General features: G+C 35.8%; 3 protein-coding genes across 3 annotated transcripts; 2 read left to right on the forward strand and 1 right to left on the reverse strand.

Annotated features, from left to right (window-relative positions):
* Positions 1-18: 18 nt before the first annotated feature.
* On the reverse strand, positions 19-1759 carry GCK72_020587 (uncharacterized protein; the record flags this gene model as incomplete). The annotated part of the gene is made up of 2 exons (XM_053733666.1): positions 19-269; positions 1225-1759. 2 exons carry the CDS (start codon positions 1757-1759, stop codon positions 19-21), a joined length of 786 nt encoding a protein of 261 aa, XP_053582579.1.
* A 1047-nt stretch (positions 1760-2806) lies between these two features.
* On the forward strand, positions 2807-5170 carry GCK72_020588 (uncharacterized protein; the record flags this gene model as incomplete). Its single annotated transcript, XM_053733667.1, has 9 exons — positions 2807-2884; positions 2930-3104; positions 3155-3294; positions 3340-3927; positions 3971-4127; positions 4176-4264; positions 4313-4406; positions 4451-5013; positions 5060-5170. The coding sequence occupies 9 exons, from the start codon at positions 2807-2809 to the stop codon at positions 5168-5170; spliced, it is 1995 nt and encodes a 664-aa protein (XP_053582580.1).
* Positions 5171-13768: 8598 nt separating this feature from the next.
* GCK72_020589 (uncharacterized protein) lies at positions 13769-14538 on the forward strand (the record flags this gene model as incomplete). The annotated part of the gene is made up of 5 exons (XM_003099311.2): positions 13769-13783; positions 13835-14041; positions 14097-14189; positions 14236-14328; positions 14383-14538. The coding sequence occupies 5 exons, from the start codon at positions 13769-13771 to the stop codon at positions 14536-14538; spliced, it is 564 nt and encodes a 187-aa protein (XP_003099359.2).
* Positions 14539-16503: the final 1965 nt, after the last annotated feature.

The raw sequence follows: 16503 nt of genomic DNA on the forward strand, positions 1-16503 counted from the left end.
TATTTAATGCGATTTTCATTAATCAATGCATAAAAATATCTTCTTTGTGTGTAGCCTGTCCGATGTCTGGTAAAATTGACACAGTTGATAATGAGCTTTCAAATCATCAATGGTGCTAAAAATAGCTTGAGGAAGGAATAAGAGATCTGTGAATCTGGAGGGTCCAGAGTTCTGATAGTTGATGAGACAATGTTGGAGGAGAGCTGAAGCATAATATTTTTGCTGGGAAGTAATCAGAATTTTTCCATGGTCGGAGAGGTTCGGGGCGCCTGGAAATTGAATTGTTGTCTGTTATCAGAACTGACTAGGCAAGATCATGGAGTCGGCTTGGAGTTATGGGACGTGACCTATATCATTGGAAAGATGAGAAAATGCTAATTCTAAATATATATTAATTTATTCCCCTCAATACCAGCTAATCGGGAAAAACCAAAAATCCAAGAAAAGCAAAAAAAACAATGTGTTCCCAAGCGGGATTGAACACTGGTACCCATTCTCATAGCGGTGCGCGTTGACTAGCACCCTCTTGCCCAACCTTTTATCGAAAATTTAGGTTTTTGGCATGGAAAAAGTAGTTTAAATTGTTTTTCGGGTTGAAAATTGAATTTTTCGTAGTTTTTCAATGTGAAAATTATGTTTTAGTGATAAAAATGGCTACTCTAAGCAGTTTTGCTTCAATCTTCGCGGTTTTTAAACTTTAAAAGCGCTTATCTAAAAAGTGGGCGGACCTATCAAAAAAATTTCAACTACGGAAATGGAGAGAAAGATTTAATCTACAAAACTGGAATTGAATATTTGAAAAATAGACAAAGTGTGGTTTTATGGCACGCTTACAATCTTTACACTGGCCAAAATACAAAAATACAGTGACAAAGAAATGCTAATATTGAAGGTCAAATTTATGAAAAATGGCAAATTATTACCTTTGTGACACACGAAATTGTTTCGAATTTTTTTGCAAATTTCGCGCGTAAAAAGTAATAATTTGTTTTTTTCCAAACTTTGATCTTGTTTTTCTCGAATACCAGGCATACCAGAGCGAAAACTAAATATATATTTGTAATCAGCGGTTTCTCAGCTTTCCAATGATATTGGTCACGCGCCATATCTTCAAACTAAGTCCAAACCGGACCTAGCCTAAGTCACAACCGACTAGTAGGTTGAAACTGCTAGACCTAACTTCTGCGGTTCTGATTTCTATAAAACGTCAAAAATAAAACTTACAAGGATCACATAACAGCATGACGCTGACCAATAAAAACTCTGGCTTGCTCACTTTCAGTTCAATAAGCCGAGCCAATAGTCTTCCTTGAATTCTAATTCTGAGATTATCACTGACTCCGTATATGTTTGGTTCTGGTATCTCACTGCCATTCGGAAATGATAGACGACTTAGTTTGGTAGTGTAGCAGGAGTGAGCAATCGAGAAGATATTAAACTGGATGAATATATTTTTGAGAATAACAATTTGATCGGGCAATGTCAACTTCGCCATGAAACTTATTTTCTTGAGAAAATCAATTCCGGTTATGCTCTGGATGAAACTCCATTCTTTGTAGGTGTAGTTTAAGTCGGGCGGCTTTTCTTCGAAATTCAAAGTTCCCAAAACTTCTGTGAACGATGGATCGCCATTGAATAAACAATTATTGAATAGTTTCTCGCGATGGTTATCAATATGTTGCAAGTTATTGATAATTGCAAATAGTATGACTTCATTGTTATGTAGATCAAAAGTTGGAGAATATGGATTGAACGTCATTCCAGCTCGAAGACATTTTTGAAACCGACAAGGTCTACACTTGCTGATACACACTCCTTCATTTTCACAATCTTTTATATTTTTGCGTAGAATAACTCTACGGAAAAACATTTTGCAGGAGTTGCAGACATAGGCCTGAAAAGTAATTTTTTATTGAAACAAAAAAATGACGCACCCCGTAGTTGAATCCACTCGCCGGATTTTTCGAGCACACTAGACAATTTTGCTTAGTGAACTTCATTTTCGACATAGAAAGAATAATGAAAAAGTTGAAAACGGAAGTGAAGAGAAAAGGAAATCACTCGTGTAGACATCAAAAATGTGTTTTTCTTACGCAAATCATAGTCAGAAGGTTAGACAGAAAATGAGTCCAAAGAAATCCTCTCTCATTTTCATTGCGAAATCTTGTGATTAGAAGAGATGTGTTGGTTTTGGTTTTCTATAGAGGGGAGAACAAACTACATATAAACTTTAGTTTGACTAGAAAGTGCCAGGCGTGGTGCGGTTGCGAAATGACTAGTTGCAAAGTATCGCGGAGCCGATAGTTGATTCAAACTAATTTTCACGGCAAGTTTAACTGATTTCCTATATTTTAAACCAAAAACCACACAAAAAGCTCTAAAACCAATAAAGTTACAGATTTTCGAAACTTTTCGAAAATGAATAAAATTTTAAAATTGTCATAACTTCGTCAGTTTTAGACTATTCTCAAAAATAATAATATCCCTGAAATCAGCTCGTCAAGGCCTTTCAACTAAGTATAATCATGTGTAGATTTAAAAAACTCAGAAAATTTCATAAAAATGGGCCCTATGAGGGTCAAAATCCGAAATAGTCCAAACCTAGTCATGATTATACTCAATTTTTTTATTCACAATCTTTGAACTTTGGTATGTGTAAGGTGTAAAAAACCGTTTTTGAAAAATATCACATCGCTATACATATTATTGTCAAATTCAACGACAACAATAGTTTTTTGTATCTTAAAATTTGCATAGTCAGCGCTATGTTACTTTTTACCAAACTAAAATATCATAACAAAAACTTATGAGAGTTTCTTATTTTATATTTTTATTATTTTTCTGTTATACTGAACCCCAAGGATTTGTTCCTCCTGGATTCTCGGTAAGCCACAAATTGAATCCACAAAGAAATAAAAGTTTATTTCAGAATAGCCTATATAATTTCCTAAACATCCCGCCAACCCTCTTCACCAAAATCTCTTCAAAATGCTCACAAGACTTTGGGTTATTCTTGAAATCGTTGATAGCCTCTGCGAACATTTTAGAGACATGCAACAACGGTTGTCAGGAACGTCTCAAAGATCACAGTTTTGCTTTGAAACGTAAGGGATCTGGTACTCGAAAAATCCTATAACACCAATTGAATTTTAAGAGCTCGACGCATTTGGGAAAATCCCATCTGGAATTACACAATGGACTACAATATCCGATGGGAGTTATCAGGCTTGTAATGAGGCAGACGGAGAGAAATATTCAACAAATTATTGCTATCTGGTATTGATACCAGGGACGGTGAGATAGTTGTCTTCCCCAGCCAGAGCTCATCCGATTCTTCAGAACTCTACCTGTCCTAATATGTCCAACTTGTCGCAGAAAATGACAGACACCTCCAACATACTCTATAGACTGGCGGTATGTATACCAAAAGCATGCAGTTCAAGTGATGTGGCTACAATTTTCAACGCAGTCTCCCCTCTACCTTTCACAGCTTGCCAAACATTTTGTGTCAAGAAACATCAGAATACAAGCGTTTGGTCCTGGCTTTTCCTTATATTCATGACTGTCATGGTTACTGTAACAACTATTGGAACCGTCCTAGACTACTATTTTGTGGACACCGACGACAAAGATATCCGATTCAGAATCCTTTGCTGTTTTTCTTTGTACTCCAATTTCAAAACTATTCTATCTACTGAATCTGTTGAAGGAAACAGTCGACTCAAATCGGTAGATTTTCTGAAATTTTGGTCAGTGGTATGGGTTATCGTTGGACATTCTCCTGTCAACTTTTTGATGGGAGACACTGCTAAGAAGCTGGTCGAATCTAGAAAAGAGCTCTTGACACATTTCATGCTCGACGCATACTATTCTGTAGACACATTTTTCGTAATTTCTGGAACATTGTTGGGATATGGAATGTGGAAGGTGGGACACTTGTGCATATATGATATAAACCGATTCCTTTCAGAACTCCAACTGCTTTCAGTTGGCGCGTTCTAGAACGTTTTGGATCAAGCTCCTAGCTAGACGCTACATACGTTTGATGCCACCGGTGATGGTCTTTATTGGTGTATTTGTGTTCAGCGCTCGGTTTATTAGAGGGCCAACTATTATTTCTCTTTTTGGTAAGTTGATAGTATTACGGTACATATATCAAAAATAAATCGATTCAGATAACATGGATAAGCAAACCGAGAAGTGTGCGGATACATGGTGGTTCAACTTGTTCATGATTCAAAACTTTTGGAGACCCTCTGAAAATGTTAGTGAAAATTTATACGGATAGTAAAGGTAACGGCTACTGTTTCAGTGTTACGGAATATCTTGGTATGTGGCTGCAGACTTTCAGTGTTTTGTCATAGCCCCGCTCATTGTGATACCATGGATGAAGTCACAAAAACAAGGTGAGCCTCGGAGAGCTCAAGGCCTTCAAACAGTTGACTTTCAGGGATGAGATACTCCATCATCATTTTTGTTGTTAGTGTACTCGCTACGTTCTACACATTCATTCGTCATGGTCTACCTCCTTTCAACTATGTCTTGAAAGGAATGGAAGAGTACCTGACCTACGCCCACCAGAGTAGTTTTCTGAGGATCCCTAATTTTATATTTGGCATCGTACTTGGAAAAGTTTTGGCAACTTATAGCACTCCTGCGTCGCTTGCTTACAACAACAGTGGAAAATTTTGGATGCTCTGTTTCGCTTCGATTTTTCTTTGCTTCTATGGAAAACTTCAAGCTGTTGCAAATATTGGGGAGCCTGAAATGATGCCGATGATCTCCGTGGCTCATCATATTTTTCATAGGACACTGTGGACATTTTCTATTGTCTGGGTTATCTACGCATGTCAAAATGACCTTTCACGGTGTTTTGCTACTTTTATAAATCACCGGTTCTGGCAACCATTTGGAAGACTGACCTACTGTATTTACATCATTCATTGGTGGATGCTATACGTGGTGTTGAACCAATCGGATCGCAAATTGCATTTTGTGTCGCAAGGTCAAATGGTTAGGTTTTGGATTGATGCTTTAAATTCTAATTTCTAGATTTCAGTTGCTGACTGTAACCATCCCTACTGTCGTTCTTTGCATTCCAGTTGCTTTATTGTGGAGTTCCGTTTTTGAAGTGCCGATTGGAAGACTGGAGAAACTGTACTTTCTATGAGCAAGAGTACACTTTGATTTAGAGTGACATATGATAAAATAAAATTTTATTATATGAATTGTTTCAGAATTTACAAGTTTTTACTTTAGTTTTGTGAATTGTTGAATCGGAAGAATGAGATGATGATTTTCGCGATAACGTTCGATAAAATATAAATGATTCGATAGCAAGTCCGACACTATGCAACACGGCTCCATGCGGTCCAACATTCTGGAATTGAGCATAAAGTAAAGGAGGAAAATGAAATATTTCTTAGTTTTACAGCCAAAAAAACTCACTTGAAAAGAGAAAACAACAAATCTGCTAACCAGAAGCGGTAAAAAATCAGAACAAAAGATAATTGCAGCGTCGATTATTGCGAGACGATTTGCCTAAAAAATAAATGGTATAAAGTTTATGAACCGAATCCAGATATAAACTCTTGACAGATGTCGGTTTTCACGAGTTTTACCCCGGTGGCTCATCATGAATAGTTTCAGACAAAGCAGAATAGAACACGAGAAAATAAATGCGAATATGATCTAGAAGAGAGAATAAGTTGCTTGCTGTGGTAGCACATGGTTTTAGGAATCTTACCAGCTTATGAGTGCTCCAATACGTGTGAAAACACTGGTTAACAGCACACCCAAGTGCAGCACACGATTTCGGAAAAATTGAATCATAACGGCAAAAGCCGAATAGAACTATTGGTTCGGTGAGACCAAACGAGGCAGCTATGACAATAATTGGCAAAGGAGAAAATAATTGTTTGTGTTTGTGGAAAAATATTGGAGCGTAGACGGCCTGATATTGTCGAAGAAATTAACCTGTTTTTTCTTTGGAAAAAAAAAACTAACCATCACTCTTTCCATAGAAATTGATAAATTCACAATTGACCTTGTTGCTTTAAGACTAGTAGATGGGAGTGCGATGTAAATTATAAAATTGTGATAATCAAACAAATTTTCAGTAAATAATGAATAGAAGCTGACAAACAATAAGTAACATGTGAATAGAAAGCACATAAGAAAATCTACAACAAATCGACAATAGAATATCAGAATGTCATCCTTTTCTCTGAAATAAATGTATTGGTTTCCGTCATATTAGCTATAGTTCACAGTACTTTTTATAATTTCTGAACAAGAGAATGTTCATCCCAGAAGTAAATACAGATGACACAACTCCTACTGTAGATATGACTACAGCGGAGATATTCATGATAATCATTTTGAGGAGGAATTTCTCGAAGTTCTAAACGGAAACAAAAAATAATCTAGACAAATGGAGTGGTAGAGAGAGAGAGAGAGAGCGAACAACAAAGGCATTTTTGATTAGCTCGTTAATATTCTAGTGAAAATATTGATAACAAATGAATATTTGAAAGCGGATTAGCGTAAAAATTGAATTTTTTTCCAGGTAGTCTAATTCTTAGTTATTTGGTTCTGATGTTAAAGGGAAGGGAACCCACGTCAGAATTAGAATGCAGAATAACAAGAAAGGAAAGGTTTGACAGATTTATTCAATACTGAGAAAAGACTAAAAGAACACTTTGAGTCTATTGTAGAGCCGAGGTAATTTGATTCTGTAATCAACCTTTACGAAAACCATTTCTACATGCGTGTTCACACGTACAACACAAAAAAGAAAGAATATATGAAAACATCAATTTTGTGAGCTGTTTTTTTTTGAATGCTAGGGAAAGCCTCCGAGTGGCCGAAGAGATATGGGACGTCGACAGAATACAGATTTGAAATCAGCGCAACATTTTCGTTCCAGTGATATACCCCCACCCCTACCTGGTCTTTCGCCTCGTGAGGGGCTTGATCAGGTCTCAAGTGTTAACTATTGATTTTTTTCTTTGTCTCAATAAATTAAATTAAAATATATATATATATATCTCGGCCTGTTCCATCTCGACCCGGGATCCTTCCCTAGTGCGTATCATAACTATCAGCCGAATTAAATGTTTTATTCTTTCGAAAACAATAGTTTTCTTCTGCTTTTTTTTATTGATATAAGTTGAAAGGTATGTTCGTTTTATAGCCAGAAAATATCGAAAATTGAGAAAAAATGGGAATAAAATAATTTTTGAGTTCAAAAAAATTAGAAAAATAATTTTTTCTAAAGTTTTGATTTTTTGATGATAGTTTGTAGAAAAACTCAAGACACGTTTTTTGATACATGTTTCAAATAATTTGGAGCATTTTTTGATGAGTTATAATAATTTTCCCGAAGGCACTACTTTCGAATTCTGGAGCTCTAGCACGATGCTCAGGATTCAAAAAGCCGATTCAGAATAATTTTCTGCTTATCTTAGCATTTTCCATCATTTTGAGATCAAAAACTCAATAACTCCAAGAGAAAAACAAAAAGTTTTTTTTTTGAATTTTCCAGTCAAGATCAGGAAAAATCGATAATCAAAAAATCAATGATGGAAACTTGTCAAAAAACATATTTTCTTATTGCTGAATATTTGGGCTACCTTTCAAAAAAAAGTTTACGCAAAACGGAAAAGATTCGGCAGAGTTAAAGATGAAAGTACGAAGGGGTGCTCACTTATGCTCGCTACTGTATTTGTTATTAAAATTTGAAAAGTTAAATTAAATTGCAAACGAAGCCGTTGTAAGACTGGTTGTTCGTGATTTAACTTATCAATTCCACGGCATTTTTTCAAACTGAAAGAAATACACAATAGTTCAAAGTGAACAACAAAGCAGTTGTAACCCTGTAGTTCTCCGAGTCCTCACAATAAATACGCAACGACACTCCGCCAAAGCCTCACGCGCCTACCGTAACCTCAGCGCGTCAGTTCACGTGGACACGTGTACTCCACGTGGCAACAAGTAGTTTCTGAAGTCGGTTGGCTTTCAGAGTTAATTCTAATTTTAGCATTGGTGCTTTGACTTTTGTTTTGTAAGTTATCGCTTTTATTCTTGTTTTCTTGTAATAAAGTAAATTTATTGTAAGAAACTGTGTATTTGTCGTCATATTTGTATCAGAGCCCTATCACCCCGTATTCGTACGCGGGCAACTAAGCAATTTTCTAATTGGTTCCAAGATATGTCGGTAAAAACAATGATTAAACATAAATGTTAAAAAAACAAATTAATAGACGATAGACACTTCTCCTATCAAGATTTTTCCGGGACATAATACTTTGTTTGTTCTCTTGCTATTTTGAAACTAATTCAGCAACACAATTTTTATTGAAACATATTGACTTCAGAATGTAGTTAATTTGTACACCGCAGTTGTAGAGTGTCCGATTTCAACAGTGTTATTGCAGATTTATTATATAGATATGAATTGTTTCAGAATGTACAAGTTTTTACTCTAGCTGCATGAATTGCTGAATCGGAAGGTTGAAATGAAGATGATTTCCGCAATAACATTCGATAAAATAAAAACGATTCAACAGCGAGTCCGAAATTCTGCATTACTGCTCCAAATGGTCCGAAATTCTGGAATTGAGAAAAAAGTAAAGGAGAATGTAACATATTTCTTAGTTTTGCAGCCAAAAAAGGGAATGATGATGGATTCTTAACTTTGAACTCACATGAAAAGAGAAAGAAATAAAATTGCTAGCCACAACACTCGGAAAAAAATCAGAACAAAATATAATTGTAGCGTCGATTATTGAAAGACGATTCGCCTAAAAAAACAATTTGAATAAAGTTTATAAACCGAATGTACCCTTGACACACGCCGGCTTTCACGAGTTTTTCCAAAATTCATCAAGAATAGTTTTAGACAAACGAGAATAGAGCACGAGAAAATCAATGCGAATATGATCTGGAAGAGAAAATGAATTGTATGCTGTGGTATCATATGGTTTTTGAAATCTTACCAACTTATGAGTGCTCCAATACGTGTAAAAACACTTGTTAATAGCACACCCAAATGCAGCACACGATTTCGGAATATTGAAATCATAACGGCAAAAACCGAATAGAACTATTGGGTTCGTGAAACCAAACGAGACAGCTATAGCAAAAATTGGATAAAGGGAGAAAATATGTTTGTGTTTGTGGAAAAATATTGGAGCGTAGACGGCCTGATATTGTCGGAGAAATTAAACTATTTTTTCTTTGGACAAAAAAAACTAACCATCACTCTTTCCATATAAATTGATAAAGTCACAATTGACCTTGTCGCTCCAAGGCTTGAAGTTGGGATCGTGATGTAGATTATAAGATTTTGATATTCAAACAAATGCTTAGTGAATAATGAATAGAAGATGACAAATAATAAGTAAAATGTGATCACAAAGCCCATAAGAACATCTACAACAAATCGACAATAGAATATCAGAATGTCATCTTTTTTTCTGAAATGAGTGTATTGTTGAATAGTAATCCCTTTCTATCAGCTATAGTTCACCCTACTTTTTATAATTTCTGAGCAAGTGAATGTTCATCACAGAAGTGAAAACAGATGACACAACTCCTATTGTAGATATGACTACTGCAGAGATATTCATGATAGTCATTTTGAAAATAAATTTCTCAAAGTTCTAGACTTGAAACGCACAACAATCTAGACAATTGGAGTAACAGAGAGAAACGAGAGAATTTTTCGCTCAACTCGTTAGTATAGTAAAAAAATATTTACAACAAGCGAATACTTGAAAGCAAATTAGCCAAAAATATTAAATTTTTTCCGGGTTATCTATTCTTCTTAGTTTTTCTGTTTTGACGATAAAGGGTATGTGACCCACGTCCAAGTTAAAATACGAGAATAACAAGAAAGAATAAGTTGATTCAATAGACCAGAAAGGCCAGAAGGATACTTGTGGAGGGATTGTTAGAGAAAGTCGGTGAAGCCAAAGGCAAAGAGATCCCGATTGGCAGCGTTAAAAAGATCGTGAAGAGCGAGTGTAAGAGAAAGAGTAGTTTGAATTTAATTTATATTTATGCATAGACAGGAAATGAAGTTCATAAGAATTACACAAGAGACCGGATCACGCCCCAGACAGACCTGGTATGAGGAAAAAAATGGAGGAAAACACGATCACGAGAACTGAAGAATTTAATTAAAAGAAAAAGAGAAATACATAAATCGGGAAAATAAGCTGTGGCACAGATAAATTTGTAAAGTAAGACTGAGACGATCGTCGTAAGATGTATAGGGGATGCTGCACGATTGAAGAACTTTTCTATAGTATGTAATCTGAGAGGTTTTTAATAGTTCAGGAGACAGAATGCAATAGGTGCGATTTCGTTTCCGCAGCGAATCGAGGGAAATCGTTATCTTGGGTTGGCACAATCAGAGGTCAAGGTATACAAGTCGTTGACGAAAATTGTTGAGCATTCCCTCCGGAAGACATAAGGAAGGCGTATCACGTATTAAATGTATTGCCAAACTATTTTCTTATATAGCCATTTTGGTTAAATATTTGTGAAGGTCAGTTGCTTATTCATTTTTCTAATGAAATACACAATTGTTCAACGTGAACAACAAAAAATTTTTTAATTGGTTCCAAGATATGTCGGTGAAAACAATAATCAAACACAAATATTTAAAAAAAACAAATTAGCGGAAGATAAACATTTCTCCCATTAAGATCTTTACGGAGCATAATATCTTTTTCATTCTTTTTTCATTTTGAGACTAATTCTGGCAACGTAATTTTAATTAAAGTACATTTACTTCAGAATGTAGTTAATGGGTACACCACAGTTGCAGAGTGTCCGATTTCGACAATGTTACCTATCCTTAATTTCTCCTTTATCCTACGAGTCACTTCTTTTTTCGGGGTACCAATACAAAAATTGAAGTAAGGAGGCATGAACATGATGTAGCTCAGTGGAAAGATGCTGAGAGTAAAAGACAGAAATATTGATGGGAAGTTTTGAATTCGTATTGAGTCGATTACAGAGTAATGCATGAATACCAATGTAGCGACTCCGAATATTGTGAATATGGGGATCAGAGTCTGAAAGTGAAGTGTCTTCACGAGTTGTGTATTCAGAATCATTGCGGTTTTCGACAATCTAGATGTTTTCTCTCTTAAAAACTCCACCAGCATCCATCGAATCCAGATGTAAACAAACAGTGTTATTATTGATATTGAGAAAAGTATGAAGCAAGTCACCGCACTCGACTGTCGAACTGCAGAACCGGCAATCACAAGATCCTTCGGTTTAGAGAATACCCTTGGAGCATGTTGCTCGGATGTCTTCGACCATTGATAATAGACATAAATCCAGTATAAAGAATGAAAGAAGGACGGGAGGTAGACAATAATAGCAGTGAATAAAAATGTTTTCAGCGTTGGATCCCGCGAATTTAAAATGTAGTGTCGAAATAGATAACAACAAATTAGCCAGAACAAGTTTTGCTGGAGAAGACTCATAAAGAATATGTGTCCTGTAAAACAATATAAATCTGAGTATTGATTGCAGGCGCCTTCGAAAACCAGAAAGATAGTATTGCCAGAGCTGACTAATCTGAAAATTGAAAAAATGAAATTTTTGGTTTGGTTTTTTTCTCCATGAACGTTACCTCCCTGTCACAAAATGATTCAAACCTGCCGCCAATAAATCGGTCGTACACTTTATCACTATCATAATAACACATGGTCTCATCAGGGATGGGCTCTTTGTTAACGCTACATAGATCAGCAAGCCGCTGAAAAAGACACCGGAAGCTGATAAGACGTTTTGAATCATTACGTATCGCATACGAGCAAATAAATCGATAACTGAGTTTTTGTTTTGAGATGAGACTAATACAAGAGGAAATGAGACGAACCGCCCATCTTTGTCAAATTTCCGGTGTCTTGAGTCAATAATAACACAATGCGTCTTCTTCTGAATTCGTATCAATCAGTTGTCTATGTACATGGTTGTTCACACAATTTTGTCGGCTCTTGGAGCTCTTATTAATGTTTTCATGCTAATTTTGGCACTTATAAAATTCCCAACGAACATGCGTCTCTGTTCGGTTATCATCACTATCAAATCATGCTCAGATATCATGATTTGTGTTCTGAATTATTTTATTATGCAGAGGTAAGTCAGCTGGACTATAGGACTCATCGACACACCGACAGACTTACAGAATCGTTACCGATGGGGACCACATATTTCTGATTTCAACGGGATCTTGCACTCATTTGGGCCCTACAGCCTGCTATTCGGGATTCATGTTTCTCACATGTTTTATAGAATTCAATCTGATCTGGATAGGATGTTCCTATTGGTTCCGGTATTACACCCTGCACTGCCATGATCTGAAAGCTCGAACTATACGACTAATTGCATTTTGTCAGATAGTTGTTTTGTTTTTCCTTGTCACTGGATGGATCAGTTTCTTTAATCCAAAAACGTCAACTGTCCCTGCAGAGTTGTTGAGCATGGAATCATCGGAGATGGTTATTTTGGGTGGACCACTCGTCTACAATTCTACTATAACGGTTTTTGCCGTTTTACTCATTTCAGTGTGTTTGGTTTTGATACTTTATTTTTGGATCCGCGATGTTTTAATCAATTTTCGAGCGGCAACATATGAAGTCGAGAATATGAACATGTTACTGGTAAAGGTCAGTCTCATGCCTGCTGACTTCAAATCATGGCAAGCGGATTTCAGGTCTACAAGATCCATGTAATCCTCTCCATGTTCACATTACTCGGGATCGCTATTTTCTTCCTCCAATTTACAAAAACCATCGAGCATCACTATTTGATCTACACGACCTCCTTACTTTTCATGATCTCACCGATTCTCTCGCCCTTTTCTTATTTGTTGTTCTTACCTAATCTTCAAAAGCATTTCAACACTAGAAGAGTGGAGTTCGAAGAGCCAGAGTTTCATGAAAGACGTAGAAGTAGTAGGTATCAGAGTGTCACATTCATGACATCTAGTACTACACTGGTTCCTTGATTTTTTGTGAATTGTCTCCCTGATTAATCCAATAAACATCTATTTGTGGAATTGTAATTTCTTTTGATTCTCCAGGTCCCAGACATTTAAAAAACCTATTCCTTCTTGTTATTCTTGCATTCTAATTTTTCCGTGGGTGGTCACCTTCTCTTTAACATCTGAGCAGAATAACTAAGAATCTGACTACCTGGAAAAGAAATTCAATTCATTCCGCAAATCCGCTTTCAAACTTTCTTTTGTGATCAATGTGTTTATTAGCATATTAACGAGCTATTCAAAAAATTCCTTTGTTAGTCATTCTTCATCTCTCTACGACCCCATTTGCCTAGATTTTTCTTTGGGTCAGTTGAGAAATTTGTTATCAGCATAAACATCATGAATGTTTCTGCTGTTGTCGTATCTTCAATAGGAGTTGTGTCAGCTGTATTCACTTCTGGGATGAACATTTTCTTGTTCAGAAATTATAAAAAGTATGGTGAACTGTAGCGCATGGAATTAGAATTAATACAACAGTACAGTCATTTCAGAGAAAAAGACGACATTCTAATATTCTATTGTCGATTCGTTGTAGATTTTCTTGTGAGCTTTCTATACACTTTTTACTTTTTATTTGCTGTCTTCTATTCATTATTTACTGAAAATTTGTTTGAATATCACAGTTTTATAATTTATATTGGACTCTCATGTTCTAATCTTAAAGCGACAAGGTCAATTATGAATTTATCAAATTCTATGGAAAGAGTTATGGTTAGTTTTTTTTCTAAATAAGAAACAGTTTAATTTTTCCTGCAATATCAGGCCGTCTACGCTCCAATATTTTTCCACAATCACAAACATATTTTCTCCCCGTTTCCAATTCTTGCAATAGCCGCTTCGTTTGGTCTAACAGAGCCAATAGTTCTATTCGGTTTTTGCCGTTATGATTCAATTTTTCCGAAAACGTGTGCTGGATTCGGGTGTGCCGTTAATCAGTGTTTTCTCACGTATTGGAACACTCATAAACTGGTAATATTATTTAAACCATATGATACCACATCATGTAATTTATTTTCGCTTTCAGATTATATTAGCATTCATTTTCTTGTCTACTATTCTTGTTTGTCTGAAACTATTCCTTATGAATCGAGGTAAAGAAAGCCGGCAGCTGTCTAGGGTACTTATCAATCCGGCCTATAAACTCAATGCCAATTATTTTTTAGGCAAATCGTCTCGCAATCATCGACGCTGCAATTATCTTTTGGTCTGATTTTTTACCGATTGTGGCTAGAAAATATGTTGTTTTCACTTCTCAAGTGAGTTTTTTTTCTGGCTGCAATATCCCCCTTTACTTTTTTTTTCAATTCCAGATTGTTGGGCCAAATGGGGCAGTGTTGCAGAGTGTCGGACTCGCTATTGAATCACTTTTATTTTATCGAGCGATATCGCGGAAATCATCAGTCCAATCTTCTGATTCAACTATTCAAATGTTCCACAAAACTAGAAGAAAAACTTGTACATGTTGAAACAATTCACATAAAAAAGCTGCAATTCAAAGTGTCACGTAAAGCACGGTTTCTCCAGTCTTTCAATCGGCACTTCAAAAATGGAAATCCGTGAAAAAGCTGCTGGGCAAAGAACTCCGGTAAAAACATACGGTGGAATAGTTACGGTATCAGAGTGTCACATTCATGACATCAAGTACTAAACTGGTCCTTGATTCTTTGGGATTTGTCTCTCTGAGTAAACCAATAAACATTTATTTGTCAAAGGTTCATTTCTTTTGATTTTACAGGTCCCTAACCCACAAGTAAAATATTCATTCTTGTTACCTTTGCATTCTTGTGAGTCACTTCCCCTTTAACATCAGAACTGAAATACTAAGAATCAGACTACCTGGAAGAAATTCAATTTTTTCGCAAATTCGCTTTCAAATATTCGTTTGTTATCAATATTTTTATCAGCATATTAACGATATAATCAAAAAAATTCCTTTGTTATTTACTCTCCCTCTCTTTACCACTCCATTTGTCTTGATTGTTCCTTGTGTCAGTTGAGAAATTCATTTTCAAAATGACTATCATGAATATCTCTGCAGTAGTCATATCTACAATAGGAGTTGTGTCAGCTGTATTTACTTCTATGATGAACATTTTCTTGTTCAGAAATTATAAAAAGTAGGGTGAACTATAGCTGTCGGGAACCAATTAGTATACAACAATACGTTCATTTCAGAGAAAAAGATGACATTCTGATATTCTATTGTCGATTTGTTGTAGATTTTCTTATGAGCCTTTTAAACACTTTTTACTTTTTGTTTGTCATCTTCTATTCATTATTCACTGAAAATTTGTTTGAATATCACAATTTTTTAATTTACATCGCACTCCCATCTACTAGTCTTAAAGCGGCAAGGTCAATTGTGACTTTGTCAATTTCGATGGAAAGAATGATGGTTAGTTTTTTTTTCAAGTAAGAATCAATTTGATTCCTCCGAAAAAATCAGGCCGTCTACGCTCCAATATTTTTCCACAAACACAAGCATATTTTCTCCCCTTATCCAATTATTGCTATGGCCGCATCGCTTGGTCTGACCAACCCAATAGTTCTATTCGGTTTTTGCCGTTATGATTTCGATATTCCAACATCGTGTGTTGCATTTGGGTGTGCTGTTAGCCAGTGTTTTCACACTTATTGGAGCACTCGTAAACTGGTAAGATTCTTAAAACCATATGATATTAGCACTACACGCGTCTTACGACCTCGCTCTACCAAAATCCCCTTGAGAAATTTCTCATTTTCTCTGAGTCTCTCAATTTCTCACGCAGTTTTCTTTGGTTTTGGTAGAGCGCGGTTGTAAGACACGTGTCGTGCTAATAACACAACATACTTTTTTTCTCTCCCAGATCATATTAGCATTCATCATCCCGTTCTCTATTCTTATTTGTCTAAAACTATTCCTGATAAACCGAGGTAAAACTCGTGAAAGCCGGCATTTGTCAAGGGTACATTCGGTTTATGAACTTTACTCAAATAGTATCTTTTAGGCGAATCATCTCGCAATAATCGACGCTGCAATTATCTTTTGTTGTGATTTTTTACCGATTGTGGCTAGCAACTTTGTTGCTTTCTCTTTTCAAGTGAGTTCAAAACAAAAACTGATTTGGAAAAAGGTTACCATTCTTTTTTCGACTGCAAAACTGAAAAATAAGTCATATTCCCATCTACTTTTTCGTAATTCCAGAATGTTGGACCACATACAGCAGTGTTGCAGAGTGTCGGACTCGCTATTGAATCGTTTTTATTTTATCGAACGTTATCGCGGAAATCATCATTTCAATCTTCTGATTCAGCAACTCATAAAACTAAAGTAAAAACTTGTACACTTTGAAACTATTCATATAATAAAACTGCAATTTGATCAATTGACACACTAAATCAAAGTGTACTCACATAGAAAACAGTCTACCGAGTAAGTTTTTAATTTCCTC

Source organism: Caenorhabditis remanei, chromosome V (assembly GCF_010183535.1).
Source record: "Caenorhabditis remanei strain PX506 chromosome V, whole genome shotgun sequence".
NCBI classification, from domain to species: Eukaryota; Metazoa; Nematoda; class Chromadorea; order Rhabditida; family Rhabditidae; genus Caenorhabditis; species Caenorhabditis remanei.